This window comes from Camelus dromedarius, chromosome 16 (assembly GCF_036321535.1).
Source record: "Camelus dromedarius isolate mCamDro1 chromosome 16, mCamDro1.pat, whole genome shotgun sequence".
NCBI lineage: Eukaryota > Metazoa > Chordata > Mammalia > Artiodactyla > Camelidae > Camelus > Camelus dromedarius.
Window position 1 is genome coordinate 28,808,125 of NC_087451.1, and position 9,377 is coordinate 28,817,501.

At 58.0% G+C, this 9,377-nt stretch overlaps 1 protein-coding gene across 2 annotated transcripts in view; it reads right to left on the reverse strand.

Annotated features, from left to right (window-relative positions):
- RNF213 (ring finger protein 213) overlaps positions 1–9,157 on the reverse strand; it is a 102,815-nt gene extending 93,658 nt beyond the window's left edge. The window contains exons 1-2 of one of the 2 annotated variants that reach the window (XM_064495410.1): positions 9,014–9,157; positions 6,502–6,643 (exon numbers count right to left, since the gene is read on the reverse strand). In XM_064495410.1, coding sequence (XP_064351480.1) covers positions 6,502–6,631 — 130 coding nt within the window. In that variant the 5' untranslated portion in view covers positions 6,632–6,643; positions 9,014–9,157. Of the gene's footprint in view, positions 1–6,501; positions 6,691–9,013 lie in introns of those variants that run through there. The other variant, XM_064495408.1, reaches the window with a different exon arrangement.
- Positions 9,158–9,377: the final 220 nt, after the last annotated feature.

Below are 9,377 nucleotides of genomic sequence, written 5' to 3' on the forward strand. Positions count from 1 at the left end.
TCTTATCACCGAGACCGGAGGGAAGGGGGCAGGACACAGCCACTCAAGAAATGACAGCAATTTAACACCAAAATGGTGGAAGATTCACCTCCCAGTTGGCCTTGAGGATTAAGAGGTTTGACTTCTAGCAGACCTTGAGCTTCACTGTATGCTTATTGTAACAGGTGATCGAATAACACGCCAGCAGGCGCCATGACAGCCCCGAGGCTGACCGCAAAAGGCCAGAGGATGGGCGGTGGCCCAAGTCCTGGGAATCCCAGCCCCCTCCCCAGGGCAGTTGGAATGGTCCCACCTGTAGGCGTGTGAAGCTACTGAGCCCATAAAAACTGACACCACCAGCCTAGCGGCCCTTGGCGCTCTCTCTCCCCTTTGCAGACGGCCCGTGCTCTGTCTGTGGAGTGTGTGCCTACTTTCACTTTAACCTGAGCACCCAATTCCCACACCTCTTTCCTGGCCTTTCTCTTGCCTTACACTCTATGCAGTGTGTGTCTCTCTAAATAAACCTCCCTTTACCCAACGGTGGCTCGCACTTGAATTCTTTCCTGCACGAAGCCAAGGACCCACACCTGGCGGGGCACGTGCCAGGGGCTCAGCAGAGACCTGGGACTAGGCCCTCCTAACGCCCCACGTCCGTTTTCCTGCATCACCACCGCCCTTCTCTGTAAGTTCAGGAAGGCAGGCAGCCGTGGCTTTGTTCTCCTTGGACTTCCCTGTTCCTGGAACACACAAGCCCTCAGGACCCATTCACTGGATGATTTTCATTAACAGGACGTCTACAAACACACTATGATCCTTAAGGCCAAAGAACTAAACAAAGCTGGGAGGATATTCGTAAGGCACAACAGCCCGGGCCGCTGCCCTTGGTGACAAACGGGGCATCCTGACCCCTCTCCTTTCCTCCAGCCTCCACAGCGGGGGCGGCCCCCCACTAGCCTGGTCCAATCAGAAGCTGGCGTTTCCCCGGCACCGGTGATCGGCGGGACAACCCGGCCCCAGGGCTGGTCCCTGGGGTTTCTGACCCATCAGCTCCTTCCTCTCAGTCAAACAGACCCTATGCTCGGCGCTCAGAAACTGTCGGACCAGTTTGCCCCTGAGAGGGCAGCCACCCAAGGACAAAGCAGGGCTGCGGGGAACTGGGAAAGACGCAGAGACGTGTGCAGACCGGAGCCCCTCCGTCTGGACACGGGTGTGTGCACCTCGCATAGTCCTCCTGGTCACCTCCAATATCAACAGCCAGTGCCTGTGAAGATCAGTACAAATAATCTAAAAAAGACAGGTTCCCAAAGGCAAGTAAGAGGTAGTTCAAGGAAGAAGAATTACAAGTCAGCTCTTAACCCTTGAAAAGACACTTGAACTCACAGACATAGAAAACAAACAGTTGCCAGGGGGAATGGGGTGGGAAGGGATAAATTGGGAGTTCGAGATCTGCAGATACACACTACTATGTATAAAGCAGATGAACAACAAGTTTCTACTGTAGTGCACAGGGAGCCATATTCAATATCTTGTAGTAACTTGTGGTGAAAAAGAATATGAAAACGAATATTCATACGTTCCTGTGTGCCTGAAGCACGGTGCTGTGCACCAGGAACTGACACAACACTGTAAACTGACTGTACTTCAATAGATACATATATAAAAAAGAAACAAAGAACAGAAAAGAAAAAATACTTGGCTTCTCTACCAATCAAGGAAGTGAAACCAAGAGGTACCATTTCCACCTTTCCGACTGGCCCAGAGCTAGAGCGGGCATGGCTGGAAGTGAACCTCAAAGACCCTGCAGGCGGAGCAGACCGCTGTCCCCCGACAGGTGGGGCACGGGCTCGCCAGGCGCACGCACGCGGGGCAGCGTGACCTCCCCCGCAGCGGCGCTGCGAAACAGCTGTGCGTGCAGGCAAACAGACACACAGGTATCCAGAGAGCTGAGAGGGCCTTCAGACAGATCCCCAAATCCGGTCAATGGCTGATCAGCACATGAATGGGGAGGAGGGCAGGGGCCTCACAGGCAAGCCCAAATCACTGCTAGGAAATTAGTTCAAGCTACATCAGTCAGGCGCACAGACGCCAAGGCCGAGGCTCCCTAATGAGCCCTGGGTCTGCAGCGCATGCACCCCTGGGTCGGCCACCAGCCAGCTGGGAGCCCCAGCAACCCCGGCCCCGCCCTCAGCTGGAAAATGGGGGCTGCAGCTGCCCTGCCCTGAAGACTAAAGAAAGTAACGCATGCTTCAAGCTTTTATATGAGGTCCCTAGAGCAGTCAAATTCAAAGAAACAGAAAGCAGGATGGCGGGTGCCAGGGGCCGGGGAAGGGAGGGGAGTCACGTGTCTGATGGGGACAGAGCTCCAGTTTGGGAAGATGAAGAGGTTCTGGAGACGGGTGGGGGTGACGGCTGCACTACACTGTGAACGTGCCTAGTGCCACTCAGCTGTGCACTTAAACATGGTTAAAATGGCTAAGTTTTGAGTGTTAACGCGAATAACCAATCCATAACAAGGAGGAGAAGAGAGTTTTATTGAAGTCGAACCGAGAACTATCCATCCAGCCCGGGAGGCAGCCTGGCAGCAGCTCGGAGGACAGGGGCCCCTCCCTTCAAGATCAGCATGCATACAGCAAGGCCGCGTGACCCTGATTTCTGGGAGGGGAGCCTTCAGCCTGGGGGGTGCTGACATGGACTCCACGGAGAGGGAGGTATTTATTCTTATCTTTAGAATGGGGTCTTTAATGGTTAAAGCACACGCGTGACGTCTGTCTGTCAGGACATGAGTCAGGCCGGTCAAGTTCACACAAAGTTCAGGCTGAGTCAGGTGCAAGCTCGAACGACTTCCCTGGGCCATAGTTTGTGAAAATTTCTTCCATCATACGTCTTAAATGGTTTACCGCAATTAGAAGACAAAACAAAACCAGCCACCCCAAAGAACACAGCGCTGCCAGCCCCCGATCCTCCCACCTCCAGGTGGCCCGGGGGCAGGGGCAGTGAGCGCCACCAAATACACCACTTTGGCTCAAGGATTATTTTCAGCTAAAGACAATTAATTTACAAATTTTCCATCCGAAATTTCCATCCGTAAGGGGGCCAGTACCAGGAAAAGAACCATTACTAGAGATGCCTTTTCACCAAGAAACTTATCTGCGTAACACAGCAACCCCAGTTTTCCAAACGTCTCCTCTGCCTTCCTGCGAAGAGCTCCCCTCCCCTTTGTATCCCCAGACCTGGACGTTAACAGAAGCTGCAGGCACCCGGCTGCCTTCTGGGCCTCCTATTTTTATGGGGCTCCCGTACGTATGAAATGTTAATCTGTCTTTTATCGATTTCTTAGACCAGCCAAAGAATTTAGGAGGGAAGACGGAGATGTTTTCCTCCCCTGCAGCCATGGAAACCAAGCGGCCGCATCAGTGGGCCCACAAGCAAGGACAGGTGGGAGGCTCCTTCCCTAGCCAGTGAGCCCCCCACTGCCACAGCCCGATCCCGGGCGGCCTGTCCCCACGGCAGCTGCCTCTCGAGCTCCCCCAGCGGCCCCTGGCCTTCCTGGACTCCTCTGGGCTCTCGGGCTGCTGCTGAGACAATAGACAAGTAACACTTGGAAAACGCAGAAAATAAAAGAATAAATACATTGCCCAGAAACCCCCACAAAATAACCTCCCAGCACTCAAGGGGGAGGTCCCACCTGGATTGCTCGGGGCACCTGCCAGAACACCGGGAACTTGGAGCGGGGAAGGGGCTCCTTACCACCATCTTCCCTCTGCCCGCTATACCTGCTGGCATTAAGAGCCCTCACCATCAGGCCAGGCGAGCATCAGCCCTGCTCCACCGTCAGACGGCACCAGCATCACCCTGGCAAAGGTGACCACCCTCCACCTATGCCCAGGGTGGCCTGGAACTCTCCACACACTCCCCTCTCACACCTTTATCCACGTGGCTTCCCACGACCGCCCCAACCCAGGCGTCCCGGCAGCTCTGGGCAGCTGCACTGCAGCCTCTCCCGGCTCCATGGATGCCGGCGCTGCCCGAGTTCCAGAGGGATGGGCCGCACCCGCAGCACCGGAAGCAGCCTAGCGTCCAGGACGCCCAGGGTCATGGGCTGGGCAGCCTGGCAGACCTATAAGTAGCTGAAAGGCAGAAATAACCCCCTTAGCAGCTCCAGCCAAGTCTCCCAACATCTTGGTTTCAGTTTCCTTTCTTGTATGAGAGAGGCTCAGCTGGGGTGTGAGTAATCAGACAAGACTGCAGGCATGAAGCGGTGGGGGTGGGGTGGCTGGGGGTGGCTGGGGGTGGCCCGTTAAGCCCCAGGCTCTCGGAACGATCAGGGTCAGGAGCCCGGCAGTCTCACCATTCAACATCTGTGTCCTCAGCCCTGTGATGAGGTGCTGAGTGACCAGGACTCGGTTCCTGCCCCTGCCCAGTGACCCAGCCCTAAGGACAATGGCCCTATCCAGCGCTCACTGCGCTCACAGAGGAGAGGTGGGCAGCCCAGAAGCCAGCCAACCCCCAACAGCTCTCAGGGCCTTCGGCCCTCGAGCTGGCAGACACGCCAAGCAGCTCAGAGGGAGGGTTAGTGACCATGCCCTGCTTAGGGCTGGGGGCCTGGAGTGACCTCTGACCTGGCCAAGGTGGACCACTGCCCTGCCTGCTCTCCCTACCCGCCTGGACTGGTGGGACCCTGGAAGGTTACCGCCCACGGCATTTTGTGCAAATGCCACACATCTGTGTTCTCAGACACGGCTTTCTCCTCTGTTCTGTTGGCAAACAAACCAGCAGCCCTGTGAAAGCCCCTCGCACAAAATTAAAGGGAAGCAGAGGGAGCCAGCTTTCCTGGAGACCCTCCCAAAGGGGTCAGTCTCTGGAGGGCCAGGCACAGGACCTGAGACTCAAAGGAAGCCCTGATTTTCTCCTGTTAGTCTGTCTCATGTCAACTTAATTGAGACCAGCCAGAAGGACCAGAAGGGAGAGGAAAATTTCTTCCTCCCCGATAACGCTGAGGCCAGCAAGCCCTCAACCGCAGCTTCCTTCCAGGGCAAAGGCTCTGGCTCCGGGGCCACCTGCCTGAGTTTAAATCCTGTCTCTGCCAGTTGCTAGCTGAGTGACTGTGGGTGAGTTACTTAACCTCTCTGTGCTTCACTCTCAGCATCTTAAAATGGAATTGATGACAGCTCCCCCCTCAGTATTTAGCGCAGCGTCAGGCACATCACAGGTTAGCCCATTGGATTTATTTGTTTTTTCAGTCTTGGAGGCCCCCCAAAACCCTCCTCCCAAGGCCCCAGTCAGTTCTAGTGACCAGGGGTGGGGAACCCCAGCAGGTGGAAAATTCTGCCGGGACACCAAAGACCTCAGCCACGCCACGATTTGATACCTGGACTAAGAAGCTGATGATGAGAACAGACACTCGGCTGCCCACAAAGTGCGTGATTCTGTGACCCCTTGAGCCCTGTGTATTCCCGAAGAAAAGACAGAACCCTCAGGTTTGACTTTCAGCCAGAGCCCTCCTGAAAGGTTAGCAGTAAAGAAAATTAAAAAAACCCAGCAACAAAAAGTCGCCACCTCTTCATGCTTCATACAGTCCAGAGAAAGCATGTGTAACGTGAACACTTCGCACAAATGCAGCAGAAACAAGAACGATCAAAGAACTGGGGATGTCCGTCCCACCCCCAACTCAAATGCACCTTCTTTGATTGATTCAGCAGTTACTACAAGCACCTACTGTGTTCCACGCACATACAAGAGGCTCAGAATAGAACAGCGAACATGAGGACCAAGGTCTCTGAAGCCCCACCAAGGGTGGTCCGAGGGCTCCCAGGACTGACGCCTGGGGAAGTGCATGGGGAGCGAAGGGATGGAGGGTCAGAGTGGGCCTCCAGAGAGGAGATAGTGGAGCAAAGACTGGAAGGAGAGGATAGGGAGCTGTGCTGCCCTCTGAGGAAAGGTGTGTTCCAGGCAGAGGGAACAGGCAGTGCAAGGGTCCTGTGGTCAGAGCACGCTGAGTTTGTACCAGGAGGGGCATGGAGACAGTCTAAGGTCCCAGTCGCGGAGAGAATCAAGCAACCACAGGAGTCAGCAGGTGAGGCCCGCCTGGCACAGCTCTCCTGACATGCGCCCACCGGCCACCCCTCACCAGGAAGAGGCTTGTGCAAGCCGCAAAGAACCCTCACCCCACCAGGTGGGCTGGGATGCCACTTCCACGCAGCACCCTCTGAAATCCTCTAAGATTCCTTGGCTCAGCCTAGTACTTCCCATTCCCAAGGAGAATAGGAACCCCAGGTTCTCTTCGAGAAATGAAATTGAAACTCTTTAAAAAGTGATAGGTGCCTCCAGCAAAGGGACAGATAAAACTGTATTTCTAAGAAAAATGCTTCTTCTAGAAAGAGTTCTTTAGCCACAGACGACCTTGCTCTGCCGGCCTGGGCTGCCTGCTGGCCGAAGTCTCCATTTCTAGGAAGAGAGGCAGGACTGAGCTGCCTGCCCACCCCCACGACCCCCACTGCATCCCCAGCCCCCTCAGGGCCCTACCTGGTACGGGGGCTACACGGAGCAGCTTGTGTCCACATTGGCTGCAGAACTTGGCACCTTCCTCTTTGGAGATATGTCGGCAGTTACAACATTCCATGCCTCCAGGGAGGGGACTCTCTGAGGCTGGCATGCTCCTGAAGATCTGGAACCAAGAGCAAGTGTCCCGAGGCAGCCAGCTTTATACACAGCCTCCTGTCATGTGACCATAGCTTTGCTTCAGTTTCATTTTCTGTGAAACTGAAATTACCGCGACCCAGAAGTTCTCCCTGCTCAACTGAAACCCAGCCTGATCGCCTCCCCAGAGGTGTTCACAGCCTGCCTCATCCCAAGGCCTCCCCTTCCAACACCCTCCTGGTCTGAGCCCTGCGGGGCTCCAGCACCCATTTCCTTTTCTGCTGTCCCTGCCAGGCGCCGCCTGCCAGCCTCCCCCTGCCAGCCTCCTGAGCTCTCTGCCACTCAGTGAGTCTAAAACTGTCCCGCCCAGCTGAGACTGGGAGCCAGGACAGCTGAGCCGGGTGAGTGCAGACTGGGGGGTGGGGGGCGGGCAGGCAGAGGCACAGCTTGTGCAAACACCTGAGATAAGACATGGGCTGAAGGTACCTGCCAAGTTCCCTGGGCAAGGGCCTCGGCCTCTCTGTGCCTCTGCAGAAATGCTAGCAGCAAATTGCTGAGTCAGAGCCTGCGGGAGGGACCGGCCTGCACGGGGCTGCCCAGGGCTACAGGGCTGGCAGCTAGGAGCCAGGGCTCAAGATTCCTAACAACGGGGGCTGCCACCTACTAAACCCGTGCTTTCCTCATTGACCACCCAGCCCTCAAAACACCCTCCGTGGGGGTGACAGCAAACCGAGGTCAGGGCCATGCCAAGGCCAGGACTCAGGCCAAGACCACCCAGCCTCCAGAAGCTGTTCAGTGCATCCATGGTGAGAGTGGGGAGACAGCCATCTTGGCTCCCGGGGCACAGAGATCCACCTGCCTCCCTTTCCTGCTGCCTTCAGTCCCAAGAACTCTGCCTGAGCAGTGGCGAGCTGGCTCCTTCGCCTCTGTCTGCTGGGAGGGTACCCAAAGGGCCCCCGGGTGGCCACTTCCCTGCTCCAGCCCTGCTGCTGGCCCTTGCGTCCCACTCTCTTCCTCACTTCATCTGAGGCATGGGTGCCCGTCTGCCACCACAGCTTGGTGTCCCCGGTGGTGGCCTCCTGGGGAGCATTGCAGGGACTCATCGAAAGCAGTCAGCATGCAAGGTCTTCTCCAGGCCCTGCCCCCCACCGCCCCCTCTCTTCCATCGGCCTCGGGCAATACTGCCGCTGTGGTCTGGACACTCTCACTCAGACTCTCAGTGACTCCCCCGGCCAGGCCTCTCTCTTCTCCTAAGGTGTAGTCCTTCCTTCCAACCTCTGCTTCCCCACAGGCCAGGAACCTCACAGTAGGGATCAGAAATCCTCACTCAAGTGTCCTATTGTTCCTCCTGGGCACCAGGGGTCTAAGGGTAGACGTGAGTGGCCAGCACCACCACTTCTCTATTCAATCAGCTTCCTGACTTTCCCCTTCTCCCTTTTTCCCAGCCACATCCCCCAAACCACCACCAAAGAAAACCAGGTGGTGGCCCCCACCGTCCTCACACGCCCTTATCCTCAGCCCTCCTCCACCTCCCTACGGCCGCACCCCACTCGTGGCTCTCAAGGCCACTATCGGAGAGGTGCCAGCCTGGCCTTGGGCCCGGGACCGCGGGCAGCCTTGGTAAGCCGGGAAGAACCCTGCACTCTGGGAAGCGCAGTGATGTGGGCAGTGAATGCTGTTCTCCTAAAAGTTACTATGAAATAAAGATATGGGCATCTTTCGCAACATCACTTTTCCGTTGCTGTAATTACTGACAACGAAGGATTCCAAAGAGATAGAGGCCCAGGCCCTCAGGTCTGCCAGTCCCCGTCCGCTATCAGCCTCTGCGCGCCCGCTCCCCGGGCAGCGTGGCTCGGGTTCAAAGCCTGCGCCGGGCTCTTCCCGGCCGGGGAGTATTCCGCGCCCGAGGCTGGGCCCCCGGGAATGTCGCCGGGATGCTGAGAAAGCGGGCCGCCCCTCGCCCACACCTGCTGGGCGCAGCCGAAGAGCGGAGTTGGACAAGGAGGTTGGACAAGGAACCCCCGGGGAAACCGAAACTTGGAGCCGCAGGAAGGGGCGGAAGGCGGGGCCCGGCGCGGCCGGCAGGCGGACGGCGCGCATCAGGACGCAGGCGCCGCTCCCGGGCAGAGCCTCGGGCCGGGCCGCCGTCGCCCAGACCCAGACCCGCGGGACCCCCGCCCCGCTGGCCCGCACCCCGACCCGGGAGACACCCTCGAACCCAGGGGGCCCACAGCCCGACCCGCGGGGCACCCCGGGCCCACGGGCACTTGCTCCCCACACTCACGGGACCCAGCATCCCTCCCTGTAAACCCGCACTCCGCCCACCGAGACCCGCGTCCAGCGGACCTGCGCCCGGACCCCGCAGCGGCGCGTCCCCGCCCTGCCCGCCAGCTGGCACCTGCGCGGCTCCGGCGCCCGCACCGCCGCGGGCCTGCGCGGTTTCGTTTCTCGAGTCCTGGGTCCGGCTCCTCCGGCATCTGCCGGCTCCGCGGGGTTGGCGCGGGTGTGGCCGGAATTCCCCGTCGAGTGGCGCCCCCCAGTGGACCCGGAGCCCGGCCAAGTCGCCCGCCTCCAGGGAGGTGCCTTCTGCCTCTGTGGGCGCGGGTCGGCTCTCGGAGGAGCCCCGAGGACACGAGGTGGGTCACTCAACCGAGATTCAGGCCACTCGGGTGCAAAGTGGAGGTCACCTGCCCCATCGCATCGAGGCCTTGTGTGGATTAAGTGACCCCAGCGGCCCACACACCGCCCTCTGTTGGTAACTG